The sequence below is a fragment of the Triturus cristatus genome, chromosome 3_2 (assembly GCF_964204655.1).
Source record: "Triturus cristatus chromosome 3_2, aTriCri1.1, whole genome shotgun sequence".
Lineage (NCBI taxonomy): Eukaryota > Metazoa > Chordata > Amphibia > Caudata > Salamandridae > Triturus > Triturus cristatus.
This window is the reverse complement of record NC_140584.1, coordinates 509,230,235-509,250,452: the sequence shown is the minus strand read 5'-3', so window position 1 is coordinate 509,250,452 and position 20,218 is coordinate 509,230,235. Positions and strand designations below refer to the sequence as shown.

Here is a 20,218-nt window from a genome sequence, read left to right as displayed (position 1 = left end):
ATTTGTAAATCTAACTTACAAATGTGAACTTGAACCAATACTGATGTTGTCAATCAAGATATGGAAGTCAGGATGCAAAGTGCTCATTTGTACCACCGAAGGATGCACCCGCACCTATAAAATGGACCTTTTAGGACTAATGAACACTTCTTTAGAGGAACTGGCTTTTGCTGAACCATCCAGAGAAAGTGAAGTGTAATTTGATGAGCGTGCATCTAATGGTGATAGTACGAAAAACACAAACAAGAAAGATAATAGGGGCAGAGTCAGCACGTGTCCAGTGGTAAAAAAGAATCCAATTTTCCTTGTGTCCTCCCAATTGTGGCTTCTTTGATTTTGCTGTCTTTAGAAACCTGCAAAACATAAGTAAAGCACCTGTTCTTAACCCTGGAACCCCCGTTTGGTATTCCCTATAGTCCATTTGAAATGGTGCCCAAAATATAAGCATGCAACGGAACATTAAATGTGATATGTGGGCTGCAGTGTATTTACATCACCCCCATACATGACACAAATATATCTGCCAGGAACACCACTGTGCTCTGGACGGGCTTCAGTTTACATGCCTGCAATAACACTTTGCAAATGAAAATGTCTTTGCCATTTAGAGGAGCCTATTTCCATATATTCGTAGATCAGCCCTAAAGTGTGCCTTGTAAGCTCACGGTGCCTCCTGTGCACCAATTACTCACTGTATAAATTAAAAACCTACAAAATGTATACTTTATGCACTCTTGGCTAACTTCTTCCCTAAATTAAGCCACTCTGTCAACACCAGCTCTCACAGAAGAGTCTGCTTACAAGAACAATATGATTTCTAAAACATGGCTTCACAGCGTACCTTTGGAAACTCCTGACTATTCTAAGTTCTTCAAAATGGCCACTGCACTTACTGATTGGCATTCGTGAACGGCGCTAGATTCCGTTCAAACAACTCTTCCTGCAGATGTGTTTGCAACGTTGTGCACTGTGTGCCCACACCAAAGCCTTACACATGGTACAAGCTCGGTGCATGACCTCCCTCTCCCTCAATCACTGACTCCACTGCATGCACCTATCGCATATTTGCATAAATGTGCAGGGGCCCTTACCTAAAAGAGGTACCTAGTCTAATGAAAGCATAGTCGCTTCCTACAAAATATATTTTTTTGTCTCGAACACACAAGATACTGTTGTTTAGTTCTCATTATAAATAGAGGATATATATATATATATATATATATATATATATATATATATATATATATATATATCTCATCTCACTGAAAAAACCATAGGTTTCAGGGGTGTTATAGTTAGTTGGACATTTCACTCGTACAAAACTGTAGAAATTCCCCCGTTATAGTTAGTTCAGCTAACTATAACTTGCGCGCCCGCAATGCACTGCTGATGACGTCACATATTAGGTCACTCATGACATGGTCAGTGACATCACTCATGACATCACTGATGACATCATCCTTGTGATAGAGTGGCAGACCACCTCTCACCCTAATATAACCTTTGATACACACACTCAAAAATACAAACTAACATTTTCAAAACAATGGACATACCAATACCAGTTATAACACACCTATTCAGTAATTCCAAGATCTACACACACATCCACTCATTCACCAACAGTCCCTATACAGTCACTCATACATGTACTCACTCATCATGTGTACTCATACACCTATTCATCCTGTTACACACCGCCACTCATCCATAGAGTTACTCACGCACAGTCACACATGCAAACAAAGTATCCAACATCCATTTATACAGTTATACACACACTACCACACTTCTACAGAAACTTACACATACTTACTCTCTTAAACAATCACTTATAGAAACACCTACTTATTTGACCAGTAACTCTTCCAATCTCTCACTCTCACGTATACTCACTTATATACACCAATACTCACATATACTAGCTTAAAACATATGTAGTTACTCATAAAGACACTATTGAGACAGTCATTCACTCACTAACACACCCATACACACACTCATCCACCTATACAGTCCTGCACACATGCTGTCTTCAACACATACAAACAGTGAGTCACTCATTCATGCATCTATGCACTAAGTAATACCCCCACAGAACCATACAAACACTCAGACACTCAAACTCCAAAAACCAACTAATAACCCATTTAGACACTCCTGTAGCTACTCACCAACCCATGCAGCCACTTATACACAAAGTGAGAGACTGAAACAGTTATTTACATATTTAAACATTACTCACTAACGTGCACGCGCGCAGCCGCCAATCACTGCTGTGCGCGCACCACTCGCGTGCTTACCACACAGCGTGTCCCGTCCTCGTGATCACTTTCGCTTTGATCGTGATTACTTTCGCTTTCACGGCCGTTACTTTTAAGGCCGCGCGGCCAATGCTTGTTTCACAATTAGCTTACCAACACTAGAGTACTCGCTATTTAATCACATCAAGATAGACATTCTAGTGAGGAGCCTAGCACGCATCCAAGATGGTCGCGTGAGCACAGGGCTCCCCGGACCCTCGCTGCTCCTCGGAACTTATCCTGACTTTATCCTGACTTGGTTGACGGATTCTGGAAGATGAACGTTGGCTGAACCCTAAACTCTTTTCAGAAACCAAATCGGACCTGGGAGACCTGATCTATGGTGGTTTGAACTTTTGAGGCCCAACTGATGGCTGTGCCCGGTGCGAAGGTGAATTGTGGAGCCGGGGCATAGTTGAACAACAACGGCATCGGGGCTGTGCCAGCGGCCGTCTCATCACTTTCGGTTTCACTTTTGGATCTCTGAGTAGCTGGACAGTGGAGTTGCTTTGTGCGGCTGGGTTTTCACTCGGCCTTCGCTTCGTGCCTTTGCCTCCGCCTGAAACCAGTGTGCCCATTGACTTTGATCCTCTCGCACCGCCACATTGCGGTCCCTGGTACGGCTCGTGTCGGCTTCGCCTGTGCCACTTTGACGCTTGCTCGGTGGTCCCCTTCGGCGAGCGTGGTTCCACATGGGAGGCAGAGGGGATCCCGAGAGGCGTAAGACCAAGACATCCCTACGTGGGGGAGCGGTCCAGACCAACAACATGGACTGCTACACTCATGGTAAAGGGTCCCCTGGGACGGCCAGTGTTCTCCCGGATGACGCTGGGGGTGTTCCGTCCACCCCTCCGGATTTGTCACTGCAGGACATCATGGGCGCCATTAACGGCATCAAGGAGACCATCGCTCAGCAGTACGAGGCCTTGGCCCGTAAAATCGACACGGTGGCCATTGATGTTACGCTAATTCGGGTGGATCTCTCTAAGACCAATGAGAGGGTTCAATCGCTGGATTTGCGGACGTCCACCCTTGGTACGGATGTGTCGGACCTGCAGACTGCTCTCGGCGACCTCAGGTCGGCCAACGACCTGATGGCCCGGCGGCTGGAGGACTTCGAGGGCCGGGCTCGACGCAATAACATCCGCGTCGTAGGTGTTCCGGAGACCTCCGACAATCGCCCGGTGGATCTTATGGTTGAGGAACTCATCCTCAAACAGCTTTCCCCCGCTGGCCTGAGTAAGTTCTTTGCCGTGGAGCGGGCCCATCGAGTCCCAGGCGGTCGGCCGCGACCGAGAGCTCCCCCGAGGCCTATTGTCGCAAAACTTTTTCACTACAGAGACCGAGATGCGATTCTGCAGGCCTCACGGGTACATGGCCCGGTCCGATATGAGAACTCATCCGTTAACTTTTTCCCGGACTTCACCCAACTTGTCCAGAAACAGCGGATGGGTTTCCAGGGGGTGAAGCGCCGTCTCCGGGACCTGGGTCTTAAGTACTCGATGCTTTTTCCTGCTAGGCTCCGAGTGGAATACGAAGACCGGACTACCTTTTTTGACTGTCCTGCGACCGTGAGTGACTGGCTGGATTCTCTGCCGGACCGGGGTGACCGGCCTGGGCCTTCTGGTGGTACCGAGGGTGGCGGGCCTCCTTCGGAGTGACTTTTGGTCCTTGACTTTGATATTTTGTTTTGTTCGGCTGGGTTCTACTTCTTTTGTACATTTTGTTTAATTATGATCTGTGTTGGGGGCGGGCGGGGACGGGTCCCTTTCCTCCTCCGTGGTCTTTTCGTAGAATGGGGTTTTTAGGGCGACAGGCACACTGCAAGTTGGGGTGGTTTTCTGGACAGCAGGGGTGCAGGGTGGGGGGAGTTGAATTTGGGGGGGGGGGTTGGTGGGTGGGAGGGGTTGTTTGGATTTGTGTTTTTTGTTTTCAAGGCGAGGTATTGGCTCTGTTTCAGTTTCAGGTGTCGCGCTATTTGCTGGGGGACCCTTGATCTACTGGAGGGGATGGGGGGGGACGGGTTGAGGCTGATGTCTTGGAACGTCAACGGATTGGGGGATCGTATCAAACGGGGTGTTGTGCTGCAGCATTTGCGTCGTTTGACTCCTGATGTGGTATTCTTACAGGAGACGCATCTGGTTGGTAATGTTTGTCATGCCATGAACAGGGGGGGATACCGACTCGTGGCCCATTCCGGTTTCACCACTGGCTCTAGAGGGGTGGGCATTCTCCTACGATCTTCACTTCCGCTAGAGATCACCAGGGTTGTCCTAGACGATAGAGGGCGCTATGTGGCTCTGACTGGGAGGTGGGAGGGACAGTCCCTTTCCTTGGTTTCGGTTTATGTTCCCCCGGGCCTCCAGAACTCCACTTTCTCAGACTTGGGTCGTATGCTGCTTGAGCTTCCTGACAGTCTTTTGCTTATGGGTGGGGATTTTAATTCGGTTGTTTCGGGTGATTTGGATCGCCACCCGCCCAGGGCCCTCCCTGCTGCCCAGGCGTGGCTCGGCGGACTCTTGGATACCTTCGGTCTGGTGGATTGTTGGAGGTTAATGCATCCGACACAGTGTCAGTACACATTTCACTCTGGGGCCCATGGGAGTCTCTCCAGATTGGATTATTTTCTTATGCCCGCGGCCCAGACTGCCCGGATTCGAGAGGTAAAGCACTTGGCCCGGGGTATCTCTGATCATTCCCCACTGTGGTTGCTTTTCGACACCGGGATGCGGTCCGCTGGGCGGATCGCCCCTATTAACCCTTGGTACTTGCGAGACCCCAAGATTCGTGATAGCCTTGTTAAGTCGATTGATCAGTATTTTCTCGAGAATGAGGGGTCGGTGTTGTCCTCAGTGTCCCTGTGGGAAGCCTTCAAAACAGTGCTCCGCGGGCATGCCCTATCCCAGATAGTGGAGGCTAAGAGGGTTAAGAATGAGGCGGTGGTGAAGCTGGAGACTGAAATATCGGGGCTGGAGGCAGCTTTGGAGACGGGTGTCACTCAGGATGGGCTTCATGCCCTCAGCTTGAAGCAGTTTGAATATAAGTCTCTTGTCACTGACGCTGCCAAGATCATGTATAGGGAGCAACAGGGTAGGTTGTATGATGCCGGGGACAAGGCGGGTAAACTGATTGCTTGGTTGGATAAGAAGGAGAGAGTGAATCGTGTGGTCCCGGAGCTTCGGGTTTCGGATGGAGTGTGTGTGACTGACCCTGGTGAGATTGTGGAGTGTTTTGCTGACCACCTCCGGGCGGTGTACTCCCCGGTGTCTGATAGAGATGAGGATGACTCTCGTCTCTTGCTGCGGGATATTGCCTTGCCCGGCCTATCCGTCGAGGACCGTGAGCAGATGGATGCCTCCCTGTCTGTCGACGAGATTGCTACCGCGATTCGTTCCCTTCGCTCGGGCAAGGCTATGGGCCCCAACGGACTGCCGATTGAACTGTATAAACTACGCCCGGATAAAATCGGGCCCTTCCTCCGTCGTATGTTTCTGGAGTCGCTCGAGCGGGGTTCCCTTCCCGACGACCAGCGTCTGGCTACTATAGTTGTTATTCCCAAGGACGGTAAGCCACGAGACCGCTGTGCCTCATATAGGCCTATTTCCCTACTAAATGCCGAACCGAAAATCCTTGCCAAGGTCCTCGCTAATCGCTTGCTGAGAGTTATATGTGATTTGATACATCCGGATCAATGCGGCTTTATCCCTCATCGTAATACCGCTCTCAACTTGCGGCGTCTACATGGCGTCCTCGCTAGGGCGGAGTACTTCTCTGAACCGGCCATATTGGTTTCCTTAGACGCCACGATGGCCTTTGATACCATCGAGTGGCCATTCCTTTGGGCCGTATTGGCGAAGTTTGGCTTTGGGGAGGGATTTATTAGTTGGGTGAAGCTCCTCTATGCTGGTCCAATGGCTCAGGTTGTTGTCAATGAGCGGGTTTCTCGGTACTTCGCTCTCGGGAGGGGTACTAGGCAGGGGTGCCCGTTGTCCCCTCTCCTCTTTGCTCTCGCCTTGGAACCGCTCGCTGCCTGGCTCCGCTGGGAGCCCTCGATCAGAGGGATCCGGTGGGCCCCGGGCTTCGAGGATCGGGTCTCGTTGTACGCGGATGATATTCTTCTGTACCTCACCTCGCCGCGGAAGTCGCTCAATGTGCTTTTTGATGTCCTTACTTCCTTCGGGAGAAATTCGGGTTTGATAATTAACTGGTCCAAATCTTGCGTGTATCCTATCTCCGGTGGTCTTCCTCTCTTGCCGCCTCGGCTTCCGATCCAAACATCTCAATCCGGCTTTAAATACTTGGGGGTATACGTTTCGTTGGATCCGGCGGTCCGCTACGAGCAGAATCTCCTGTCTCCCCTCCGGCGTTTGAGGGCGGATACGGCTCGGTGGTGTAAGTTGTCCTTGTCTCCACTTGGTCGCGCAGCACTGTTTAAAATGATGTCCCTTCCCAGATTTCTTTACGCACTCCAGAACTCCTTCGATATCATTCCGGCAGCCTACTTTAGGGAAGTGGAGAGTTTGCAGAGGAGACTGGTTTGGGACGGTCGTGCGCGTATCGCTTTGGCAAAGCTGACTCTTCCCTGGTATGACGGGGGCATCGCGCTTCCTGACATTAGAAGGTACTATTGGGCCTCCCAGCTGTCTGCCATTAACCATGCTACGTACGCTCCTGGCTCGAACCCGGCATATGAGATGGATAAATTCCTGCTTCCCGGCGGTAACTATAACAGAGCGCTCTACTCTCGATCTGCCGGAAGGACCCTCACGGGCCCTACTAGGATTGCGGTACGTGTGTGGAAGGCGGCGAATGTAGCTGTGGGCTGGAGTGAGCGGTTAACGTGTGCTACTCCTCTATTCGCCTCAGAGCGCTTGGGAAGCCTCTGGACAACGAAAGGCTTTGAGCACTGGGATACGATCGGCATTAGCAGAGTGGGGGACCTATGGGTTAAAGGCGCGGTTAAATCCTTCGCGGCGCTTCAGAGCGAGTACGAGCTTAGTGAAAGGGAGTTCTTCCGCTATGCCCAGGTTCGGCACGCCCTACTCTCGGTCTTTGGGGAGGGGACCACGGTCCCTGTTTCTTCGCCTCTCGAGGACCGTATACTCGACGGACACGTCCCCGACAGTACTATCTCCCTGATTTATAAAAAAATAATAAATAATCGGGCTGATCTCTTGGTGCGTCTTCGGGAGGCATGGACGGGAGATGGGGTTGAGTTGGACGACGAGGACTGGCAGTCTGCGCTGTCATCCCCTAAGGAGTTTGCCATCCCGGCCCGTCTCCGTCTGGTCCAGCTTAAGATTCTCCATCGTGTCTATGTGACGGGTCCCCGTTTGGTCTCGATGGGGTTTTCTGACGATGGGCTCTGTAAGCGTGGCTGCGGGCTCAGTGCCACCTTTCTCCACATCCTCTGGGAGTGCCGCGAGGTGGCGGAATATTGGCGCCAGGTGCATGATGTTATGAAACGAGTCACTGGGGTCGCTCTGCTGCCGGGGGTGCGCCGATGTGTTCTGAATGTGTGGGAGCCCAATGACTATAATGCGGCCCAGGCTCGGTGGGGGGCCCTTGGGAACATGATCGCAAAGAGAGATATTGCGCAGCTTTGGGGTTCCCAACGGCCTCCCACCGTGTCCGTATGGAAGGAGAACATGGACTGGTGCATGTTCAGGGTGAAGACGGTGTATGTGGCTCGTGGTAAACCGGGGGCGTGGGGTAGAATCTGGGGTCAGTGGAATGTGTATCGAGGGACTATCTGTTCTCCCCCCCTGGTGGATACTTCTGATGTTGCCTTGTCCCCCTGATCCTTGAGGGTTCCTTGCTTAATTTGTTCATCTGAGTATAGATTTGGTTTTCCCGTGGCCCCCCCCTCCCTCTCAGACCCCCTTTTTATTGACCACCCTAGGGTGGTCCTATGTGGAGTTCCTCTGCTGTGGTTAGACGCCCTTTTAATGTTTTTCGCCTTGCTTTTTGTTTTTCTTTACTTTTGTTGATATTTATGTAAAAATGGTGTATCCTGACTTCCCTTATGTGCAGCCTGATCTCCTGTCATTTAGCGGAGCCCCTGCGGGCCAGTCATTGTTTTTGAACTGCCTGATCATTTCTGAATACTAGCGGCCGGCCCAGGAGGTTGTAGGCCTGTGCTTGTACCCTTTTTCTCTGCACAATAAAATTTTTATAAAAAAAAAGAAAAAAAAAAAAATAAAAGATAGACATTCTAGTCTTTTTCACTTGTTTTAGACACTCGCGATCACATGACATGCATTCTCCTGTTTTGATTGGCATATTTACCTACGTTACACGGTGCCGTCATCGTCAGGAAACTTAACAACCCGTCTTCCCTCTTGTCGGTCTTATTTGAACCCACTTAGTTGTGCATCATATCGCTTCTGCTGTATCAGCATCAGGACGCGTTTATCTACCACCTGAGCGTCTTGACATGTATCGAAAACTCTTCAGAAAGGTCACAAACTCATTTTAAGCTCCGCTAATTGTACATGCTGTTTACTCGCAACCAAGTACCTGGTGCTCTCTGGGGCTTCTCATATATAGCCGGTAGCCACCTAGATCACCATGTAGCGTCCCCTTTTTATGACGTCTCCTTAGTAGTTACATCTATTTTATTAAGGGATTCATAGGAGTCTTTTTCAGAATCAAAGTTTGCTTAATATGGAGCATTCATTTCTCTCTCAGCCTCACAACTAACTGGCTCATCTCTCTCTTCCCCACCTCATACACTATCTAGACTCTCAATTTACATCACCTATTGGCCTTCTATGTCTCTTTTTATTGATGTCCTCTTTCCCTCACCTTTCCCATTATTTTATTTCTTTCTCTACAATGCTCTCCCTCTTCCACTCCATCTATCACTCCCTTTGCTTTCATCTCTTTCTATCTCCTTCACTGTTTCCGTTCACTCTCTGATTCCAATGTCTCGCTCGTTTAATACATCTGTCTTACCTCTGTCTCTCTCTCTCTCCCTATTTCACCATTCTCTACTTCTCTCTCGCACTTCCTCTGTATTAGCCTCATCTCTCTACCTCATCTGCACCTCTTTTTCGCTACTTCTCATATCTTTCTATTTTTCATCCCACCGGCTCTACCTGCCTCGCTACTTTATTTACCTGACCTGTCATTCTGTGCTTCACATTTCTATTTGTGCTATCTCATAACTCGCCTCTCTGTTTATCTTATTTCTCTCTAGACCTTGCCCCTCGGGTTGGCACCTTTCTTACCAGCCTACATTTAAAACTACATGCCGGGCCTCTAAAAACAAGCATTGGCATAGCCAATAGGTCTCGCCTTTGGGACCTTTTAAGTTTTTAGCCATGCAACAGTTAATTATTGCACCAAGGATATTGTGCTGCATAACTAAATACTTATAAGGTCCCAAAAGCGAGACCTATTGGCTATGCCAATGCTTCTTTTTTTAAATAATTTATACTGTTTAGGTGTATGTCTAAATGGGGCGAAGCAGTGCAGCAAAACGAATGGGTGCACAAGCGCAGCGAAAACCTGAGCAGTCTTTTTAAAAAAATAAAAAAAAATTCTACAGCTAAATAAATATTTGTATAAAGGTATTGGCCAAATATACAAAATGCCTGTTGGCCGAAAGCGTTCATTAAAACTAACTAGAACAAAGAAAACAGCACCAACAAAGCTCACTTCTATATTCGTTAATACTTGCGTCTTCCATGCTATAGCATGGCCGCTGAGTAGTAAACCAAGTACAGAGGGCAAACTGTCCCAACCTTAACCCCTCAGGATGGAGGAAAAAAAGCAGTTTCTAGAAATGTGAAATTTAAAGAAAGGCAGCCACATAGCCTTGTAAGAGGAAAGGAAAACGGTTCTCTTGACGTGCAGCGTGGTCAAGCAACTTCATACAGCTGGGTTCAGTTAAGAAGGCGAACAAGCGATCTGTTTAGGGGTAAATCATGTTTCTGAGTTTTTCTTGTAGAGGTAAACAATCCATTCATCAATAAACAGCCCATGCCGCACACTGCAGAGCCCAGCTTAAGGGTCTAACCATACCCCAAGCTGGCCTTCAGATTACCTGTGATCAAGTAGCGGGTTGGCAGGGCCAGAGAAACAATCTACTTCATAGGCATTGAGAATAATTCACTGAAATGTAAGCACAAATAATGACTCTTTCATTCAGTGCGTTTCTGTTCCTTTACTGAGAGTGTGCAGACAGAGTTGAGCGGAAGCAAATTGGCCACTTGCAATTTGGGGGTCATTATCCCTTCCCAAAGCAGCAGTACTAAAAAATAAATTATAGGCAAAAACAAAAAAGGAATCCATCTCGACATTCATTAGAGGTTTTTAGACGGTCGTTGGTACTAATGATTTTAATTTCTCCTCAGCAATTAGTAGAGGAAATTAGAGAAAGTTCTCCTTTGTCACATCCTGTGGTTTTTGGCAAATCACTTAATCTCCCTGAGCCTACTATAAATGAATGTGCCCCTAACTGGTGCTCATGAAAAGCGCTGGTGTAGACGATTGAGTGCCAGTGCTGAGCACCGGAAACCACTGGTTCAAATTAAGCACTGATCCTACTGTGTAAGGTACCAAAGCCCATTGGATAACCGTGCGCGTATTATGCTGATTGAAGTCAATTCATTGTTCTACAGCTTTAAATATCACAGAGTCTTGGTTTAGCAAATTAAAACCCAGGGCTGGGAAGATGGAAACCCGGAGACAGGAGTCAACTGTGGAAGAGGCACATGTTCAGAAATTATTAGGGAGATTACACAGTTTTTCATGGTTTTATTTCCAAATGCAAACCTGCAGGGATGCAATGAGAAAAAAACGAACTGGGCCCGATACTCAGATGATAAAGAAGATTCCTGCATTTACATTCAATAGCTTTATTACTGGCCCATTCAAACCCTTTGATGTGGAAGCTGCCACCTTTTGTTGTGGCTCGGGCAAAGGTTAATGAGGGCCAAGGCCATCATTCTAACATTTCTCAATTTGCCCCTTGTCAGCCATGACTAATTCACTGGGCCCTGCTATTTGTTCGTATTATGGCGTTTGCGGCTTTGCTTTTCGAATTGTGTGTGCATGACCGCAATTACCAAAATGTACAGGGATACGGAACACGGTGGAACTTTCACACACCACGTGGAACAGCTCCAGCGCGGTCACAAAATATCGAACAGACTCTTATGGGGATTTTACGGCATCTCTGAACACCTGACATATAACAGCTTAAAGGTGACCCATATTAACAGCAAGAAGTTACCCTTCAGAGGTCATCACAGTGCATTTCGGTGCTTTTAGTTTTATTTCTGCTGCCTACAGCTGCAGCAGCTCCCTGAATGAAAGGAGGTGAAAAACAGGCTCTCTAAAGTTGCATGAAAGAACATCTCATACTGTGATTTAATGACAGAACGTAAAGAGAGTGTATTTCCCTGTTGGCTTACCCTGGAGTCTGGAATAACAAGCACGCGGCAAAAGTGAAAGAAAACCTAGAATCAAACAAGCAAATGGTTGACCGGGAGTCGGGGTGGGGGAGGAAATTGAAGCACGGAGAGAGGCACGCAAAGCTTAATGAGCCTTGACAGAAACCCACATGGCGGCTGCGCGCATGCACGCTCGCGTGAAAACAAGCTTGAGGTCAGGAAAAGCCACTGGTAGCACTTTTAAAAGCCCGTTTACAAAATTTCTTCCAGAGCAGTGCATGCGCTGGCTCAGCGAGACCTAAAAAACACTGCAGTGTGGGAGAGGTGATGTGGTGTGGGGAATGGCACGGGGTAATTACGAGCAGCACAGCAGGCTCAAAAGCTAAAAAACAGCGCCATAAGTCGGAAAAAGCAGCGACCGCGGAGGGTAGGTGGGGGCAGGCATGCACTGTTACAGGAGGGGTGAGGTGGTGTGGGGAACGGCACAGAGAGATTAAGTGAGGTGCCAAGCTGAAAAAGAAGAGGCCATGAAGGTTTCATGGCAGTGCTTTTGAAGTTTGGGAAACAACGTAAAGCGTAAAAGCATACGTAACAGGGCTAGTCCTCATGGGAGGATACAAAAGCCCAAAAGGAGGGATTAGCAAACCTATAAACCAATAAAAAGCGGACATTTACAAAGGACAGTAAGAGAAGCAAATTGAAAACATGAGCGGTGCTTAAAGCCAATATTCTAGGAACTATATGTAATGCCTCGCAGAGTAGCGCATGCCCTGCCCAGGCTCGACCAAAAAATGGTCCCCACCCCCAAAACATTGGCATTTAGCAGGCCCTCGCAGGCCTGGTGGGACCCTTGCTGCTCTGTTTGGGCCCTGTGTGGTGCAGATGCTGGGGCCTGGGTGAGACCCATGATGAGAGGGATGGGGCAGCGGGGAGAGGGGGGGGGAGGGGGAGTGGGGTAAGGGGGGAGGGGTGGGTTACCTGAAGCTCACACAGCCCGCTACCGTGGAGGCCCAGATGACAGAGATACGGATGCAGTTTAGGGCCTTTTTTACCACCTTTCTGGAGGAGCATGCACATCGATCGCTGTGGCCTAGGCCCCCCCTATACCCCTTCCCCGGGGGAGAGGTCGCAGCCCATCATCGCGTGCATTCTCAACTTCAGGGACAGAGATAACACTCTTCAGACGGTGGGCGAACGCAGGCAGGTCCAATACCAGAGCACATTGATCTCTTTCTATCTATATTTCACCTTGATGGTGCAGGAGGCTCGCTGCAAGTTCGCCGCTGTGAAGGCCTCACTCAGGGTAATGGGACTTTGGTATGGCATGCTCTAACAGTCGCGTCTAGCATAGATGTCCAGGGAAAATCACACGTGTGCAACACGCCTGCGGAGGCCCAGGAGTTCTGCAAGAAGCAGGTCAGGGAGCATTGAACAATCCCAGGGGCTGGCTAGCATGATCCTCCCCTGACTTACAGGCCACAAACAGCTCGGATTTCTTACCGGCAGATTAGCCAAGCCCTGCTTTTTGGCCACTCTGATGATGGGGACTTGCCTCTCTGACCTGGAACACAACTATCAACCCACCTGCTCCTGGAAACACTATCACGATGACTGTGCTGTACTACACTCACCTTACAGAGATTACACCGGAGAGGAAGGTTCATCTGTTCCGCTGCGATGCAGGACCAGTTACTTTGTTATGCCCCCTCATTAATGTCTTCTATCCAATTTTATGATCAGTTATGTATGTTTGCAACGGGAACCATCTATTCGTGTGTCGCCCACCCCTCATGGCGTACACCAATATGTTTTGTGCACAAGTTGGGAAGTGATAGTACTACAGTATTTGGTAAGGCATGGGGTTAAAATTGCTTTTCTACAGGAACTCTCCTATCCCCGACCTTTTCCTCAGCATGGGGCCCACACAGGTTTTTCTCCAACTACAGTATATATTCCTGCGGAGTCTGTATATTGATTCATCGCTCAATCCCTTTTACTCAGTGACAGTTCCTTCGACACCGAAGGGAGATACGTGACCACCTAGAGAGACAGTTAGTGCTACTATTAAACATCTAAGCACCCAAAGTGGACTCTCTCAAGTTTTTTCAAACACGGACAGCACTCCGACAGGGCAGATGCCGACCACATAATAATTGGGGACAACTTTAAATTATGTCTCAATCCAGAGCTGGACTCACTGGCGACAGGCCCGACTGGTAAGCCTCGGGCAGCATACATATTACAGGACATGCACCTCATATACCCTTAGAGATGTCTGGCGCCACCAACATACTCAGCACCCAGGCTACACGTTTTATTCCGCCACCACCCCACGGCACCAGGTCACATTTAGACTACTGGTTTCTTTCACCCTCTGCTCTCCCTGGGTGAGGGGACATGCCAACCACACACACTATCTGACTACGCTCTAGTTTGCGTGGTTCTTAACATCCCGCCCCAACCCCCCTTCCACCCCCCCGCTTTGGCGCATTGAGGATGTGGCGCTTTCCCAGTCAGACCATTATGGACTGTTTTCCTCGAGGAACTCCGTAGCACCATTATAGACTATGTTGATCTGAACGAGGGAACAGTGGCTACACAATTCACCCTTTGGGAGGCCTTCAAGGCATACACCCACAGAATGGCGATCGCTAAACAGGGTGTTATATAAAGTGACATATGGCGCTCTTTGGAGCGTGTGGAGGCTACCCTTTAGAGGTTGGCATCGGCGGGGTCGGTGGATGAAGGGCTGCAACCCCGAACTGAGGCAATGGAGGACTTTCAGGATCTTGTAGAACGCAAGGTGCACTTCCTGGGAAAGTATGCACGAGCCCTTCGGAATGGCGAAGGTGAGAGCCCGGGAAACTGCTTCGCCCTCAACGAGGAAGCGACTAAATATCGGAACTCCTTCTCGGGGATGTCACGCGGTCCTCAGATGGAGGGGAGATCATGATGGAGCTGCTGCGCTATTATACTCAGCTTTATGCCTCTAGATAAGATGAGGAGGGTGGCGGCCTGGCAGACTATCGGTCTGAGGTTGCCATGGTCTGTCTGTCCTCCCCACAGCAGCAGTTCCTCAGCAAGCCGATCTCAATAGAGGAGATTGTAGCGGCAGTTGACTCCATGGATGGGTCAAAGCTCCTTGGCTCTGATGGGCACATTCTATGAGACTTACAAACATTTGCTTGCTCCACATCTTCTGGAACTTTATGCGGAGTCCCTGGAAAGGGCAGAGCTCACCAACGCTACGTGAGGAGATTGTGGTTCTGCTATTAAAACCTAGCAAGGACCCACAATATTGCTAGTCTTACAGATCGCTGTCATTACTGAACTTCGATACTAAACTCCTAATGAAAGTGCTGGTGCGTAGATTGTCGCTTCTCCTCGAAACCATCATCTCCCCACTCCAATTGGGGTTCGTGCCCAACTGCTCTACTTCAATAAACTTGCGCACGTTGTTCTCCGTGGTCAATAGAATCTCTATCGTGCCGGCAGCTGTGGCCCTGCTTGACGCAGAGAAGGCCTTTGCCTCCCTTGTGTGGCCTTTTCTATGAGCAAAGCTGCGGTAACTCAGTCACCCACATGGCCTTACATCTCTGATTAAGTTTCTCTACTCTCATCCAACAGCCCGCATCCGAACCAATGGCTCGCTAACTGTTCCATTCATGATAACTAGACTCAGGAGACAAGGGTGCCTACTCTCCCCGTTCTTCTCCTAAACGTGCCGGACTAGTGGGTCCATCGCCACACTGAAGAAGCATATCTGGTGCAGATTACAGTTTGACACCAGCCCGCTGCTACTGTCGCTCTACGCTGATGACATCCAGCTTTTCCTTCAACACCCTGCCTCGAACCTAAGCCCAGTGTAGCGAGAGATTCCAAAATGTGGGCTTTTTTCAGGGCTGAAGATCAACTGGAAAAAGTCTGAACTATTTCCATTGACTGATGCTGCCCAGCAATCCCACAGTGACTTTCCACTGCGTTGGTTTTGCTGACACAGTTAAATATTTGAGTATCCGTGTCCACCGAGATAAGGAGCAAGTTCTCTGTCTTAACTATGGCTCCGCTGCGGACAAATTAATATTGCAAATCGAATGATGGATCAGCCTGCTATTGTCAATAGCGGGATGTATCACGATAAACAAATCTATGCAGAACAACCATTTTAATTATCTGTTTCTTAACATACCCATCCCTCTTTCCAACGCTTTCTTTGCCACTTTGAGAGGACTGCTGTTGAGACTAGGTTGGGCCAGTCGCAGGCCACATGTTGGCTGGCATGCGCTGGCCCTCCCTTATGTGCAGGGGGGCTTTGGCGTACCCCATTTTCACCTTTACTACTTAATAGCCCAGTGCCAGTATACGTACCACCGATATCACAGGAATGGCAGACTGCCGTATAGCCAGATCAACAGGAACCTGGTGGGCTTCACACCACTCAATGTTATTCTTCCCATTGTCCTCCCTCTGGACCCTAGAGATATTCAGCCCCTCTCCACCACCTGTTGGGCATGGTGCCGATTGCAGCAGTTTTTGGGAGTGGAGCGCCTGTACTTTTTAAACTTTATAACAACTTTATTGACAAAAGGTTACAAGGCGCCAACCAAAATTTCAGACAATGTGAATCTCCCCATAGCAAGGCAATAGCAGTCCAGTGCATCTAGTAAGCCCAGTGTTGACACATGCATGCAACCATTTACTTGGATAAAGTCTAACAGTCTTTTGAGCCCTGTAGCATCGAACTAAATACCTGAGAGAAGAGAAGAGCAGAAACAGAAGAAGAGAAGAGCAGAAACAGAAAAATAAGGAAGAAGAGAAGAGAGAGGTGCTGGCTTTACGTAGAGAGTGGTGCTGTGTCGCAAGAGCGGAAGCACCTATATTTGACTGCGCTCCCGCTGGCGGGCAATCGCTGGCTCTCCCTGGATAATTGATCCCACTGTCAGCTGCATGCTTAGTAGATTTATGTCATATACTACTGGAGATTTGTTCCCTCTGGGGCCACGCTATCTCATGGTCAGAGGACACTTGTTTTAGTGAATTCACGCCATTGGACAGATTAGTTATGTATTGTGTGCAGAATGCCCCGAGGGCCCACGTTCCACCTATCCCATTGCTCCTGATGACTATACTCCCCTTACTGAGAACGACACAGGTGAACACCTGGTTTCCAAACTATATTGTACTTACCTAAAACTATTGCCCACCGCGGATGGTCGATTGCGGGTGGCTTGGGCGGAGGACCTAAAGTGCCCCATACCGGATGACATTTGGAATTACAGTTGTGGGCAAACCAAACTAGTCTCCCCTACCTGTAGACAGAAACTGATACATTTTAAATGTTTGTGACGCACATACAAGACACCTAGCCTCTAGGCCAGGATTGACCCCACCAGTCCATTAACCTGTCCCAAATGCCATGCCACCCATGCGGATTTCCTACATATGGCCTGGCTTTGCCCTCAAGTAGGCAGTTACTGGACTGACCTCTTTGCACAAATCTGCCGGAAGGTAGATACAACACTGACACCTAATCCTCTGCTAGCGCTATTGGGCAATGCACGGGACGTCCTAAAGGAAAGCCGATGGTTTGTCACTATTGCACTCTTTCTCGCAAAGCGTGAAGTTGCCATGTGCTGGAGAAATACACGACACCCAACTATAGAACAATAGCCTAAAAGTATTATCTTTTGTCACACAATCAGTGAACTATATGCCCAGATGCAACCGCCAACGTCCCATCCCAAAGATGTCTGGCAGCCCCTCAGAACGTACCTACTGCGAATCTACCATGACTGACAGTGACCGATATCATGGGCTATGGGTTTTGCATACATAGAGATGTCACTAGTGCCACTGCTATGCACTCGCACTACCGGCAAGATGCCAGGAACACCTCCCCTCTGGGCTCTCCATGGTCGTAACTGCCTTTAGATGCTTCGTCTAAGCTACACGCAAGCTCAGCCTAAAGACTTCCTCTCACAGTTAGGATTTACTTGCTGTCAATTTTCATTACATTGTATACATGTACAAGTATCTGTCGTTTCCCAGTCATAATTGCAATATGTACGTATTGTCTGTATATTTGGTATGCATACTGTATCTAAGATAAAAAACCTTAAATAAAAAAAAAAAGCAGTAATATGCTTGATCGAATTAAGATTAAGTCGACCAACACGAACGGCGGTAGACAGAAAATGTGCAATTGAAGAAGCAATCTCTTGACTAGAGACATGGGGTAATTAATAGTGAAATCATTACCATGGAAGATAGAATGCGTGCAACTTAACGTCTTTCACTAGAGTCGCCCACCACCCCAGTCTACTCTAACTGGAAATGGGTACAGTTCATTGATGCTGCAGACAACCTGTGTGTTTGAAGACTCCCTTCCAAGACTCCCACTGCAGTTGCCACACACCGTAGTACATATGTACTGTGTATGTATTATAAAGATGGTAACTGTGTATGAGAAACGTTAAACAGGTTTGTCAAAAGTAAATAGAGGCAAAACCATTTTTAGGAGTCTCGTGGCAGAAAGTTACCATGTGATACATTTCTTCTAACTATATTGAAACATTTCAAATTACAGTGAAAAATGTATCATCTATCAAAAACATTTGAAATACTTACTTATATAGTGCATTACGAAATTCCGGAGTCATGAACAGTGTTTGCAAAAGGCTGTTCAAATAGCATGTCATGGCTTGATTTACTAACCCCACATAACCTAAAAAAGAAAAAAAAAAGTATATTTTTTTAAACGGACATCAAGAATAAACATTTTTCAGGCAAGCAGCTTGGTGTTGGCAAATTAGGATATACTACCTGTATGGTGACTTTACTAGTCCTGGGAGGGATACAAATTAGGATGCTTTAACATAGCAACTCTGAACTATATCACCAGAAGACGCATACAAAATAGTTGAATAGTTCAATTTTTTTACAGAGAAGCCAAAATTTCTGTTCATACATTTAAATACGCTCCCGATTTTGGAAGGGGAGAAAACAGAGGCATAAGGAGACAGCAAATGCCCACATCACATAGATCTGGCTGAGGAGATCTCAAATACATGCCAGTTTATCTCCTGTTAATAACAACGTATGCATACATTCCAAGCCATAGTGAGCTTTTGTTAACTGCCACCAGCTGGTCAGATCCGTGGATATGCGGGATGGGTGCAGAGGGTGCCATGGGGTCTCCAGGCACAATGGCCATAAGGAACGGAGAGATTCCGGTCGGGAGCAAAGAGCGGCGGTGGAGAAGAGGCAGCAGGTCTTACGCACATTACTAAGGCAGCACAAAAGCGTCCGAAAGGGGTAGGGGTATCTCAGGCACAAGGAGTTCATGGCACATACAGGATTGAAGTAGGGCAGGCTCTTCAATGCTAATTAGAGAAGTGTCTAGTAGCAGAGGTCAGGTCATAGGGACTGTAAGATTTTGCACGCCAGTCCTACCACCTTTTTAACAGGTCTCGGGATGTCCGCAGGTGGCAGACTAGGAAAAGGTAGGTGGTCACCCAATGGTGGGCCTTGAAGTGCCACAAAAGGTTGCAGTTAAACACAATACATGGTCGGATGATTTGGTGGACTGTGTGGAGTTGGATTGTGATGAGGACAGTCTCGACGGGGGCGATATTGTTGACAGTGATGTTCCGGGTGCTGCAGAACAGAGGTGGTGGCAGCACAGTTTGAGCCAGTCCGAAGGGGGAAGGGGAGTCTGCTAATCAGTGTCTGAGTAGCATTTTTCCCTGGCTAGGCTGGAGGCTTAGGAATGGGAAACGACCTTAACACCAGGTAAGAATGTAGGAGCTTCAAGGTTAGCCCCGGTGATGGTATCAACCAGAGTGTATGAGTGGTGTGGGTGGGGGGAGATTGATACAAGACTGCAGAAAGGCACAAATGTGAAGGACACAAGGGTAGGCAGGGAGGAACGAGGTCACAGGACCCGAGGCATGAAGAATAAAGCAGTGGTTACAGCAGATGGGCGGGACAAGTACCTGAAGGGGGATGCCAGCAGAGGGACAGACTGGTGACACGGTCAAAGATAAAGGAATGGAGGACGGGGGGGACCAAAGGGGGGAAGGTAGATGAAGGGGAGGGTAAGGAGAGCAAGGAGCTGAAAATAAAGAAACTCCTGCACATGAGTGACTAAGACTTTGGGAGCACACCTGATGTTGTCCAAAGAAAAGACTGGGAAAGGGGAGTATGTAAAAATGTTTAAGCTCCGGCATAGAATACGGAGGACCAAGAAGAGTCCAAGGGGGAGGAATATGAACTGGAAAAAACGCCCAAGAGTGCCTATGACGATAGAGATCTGGACGTCAGCATTTCTCATTTACGCTAATGTGTACTGTGAGAAATGTCATGAGAGGACCGTGGCCCTGCTTAAATTCACAGATGTCATACACAATGCTCAAATATCATTCGGGGGTAATGCGTGGGCACAGTATGATGATGAATTCAGAGTACGCATGTAAGTGGGGAGAAAAAAACAAGGACTTCTGGCAGCATACAATG

At 48.3% G+C, this 20,218-nt stretch overlaps 1 protein-coding gene across 4 annotated transcripts in view; it reads right to left on the bottom strand.

Moving 5' to 3' along the window:
• Positions 1-20,218, bottom strand: part of USP47 (ubiquitin specific peptidase 47) — a 1,403,064-nt gene that overhangs the window by 1,024,506 nt on the left and 358,340 nt on the right. For all 4 annotated transcript variants that reach the window (XM_085648190.1, XM_085648191.1, XM_085648188.1 and 1 more), the window contains one exon: positions 18,332-18,428. In XM_085648190.1, the coding sequence (XP_085504316.1) occupies positions 18,332-18,428 (97 nt within the window). The remainder of the gene's footprint in view (positions 1-18,331; positions 18,429-20,218) is intronic.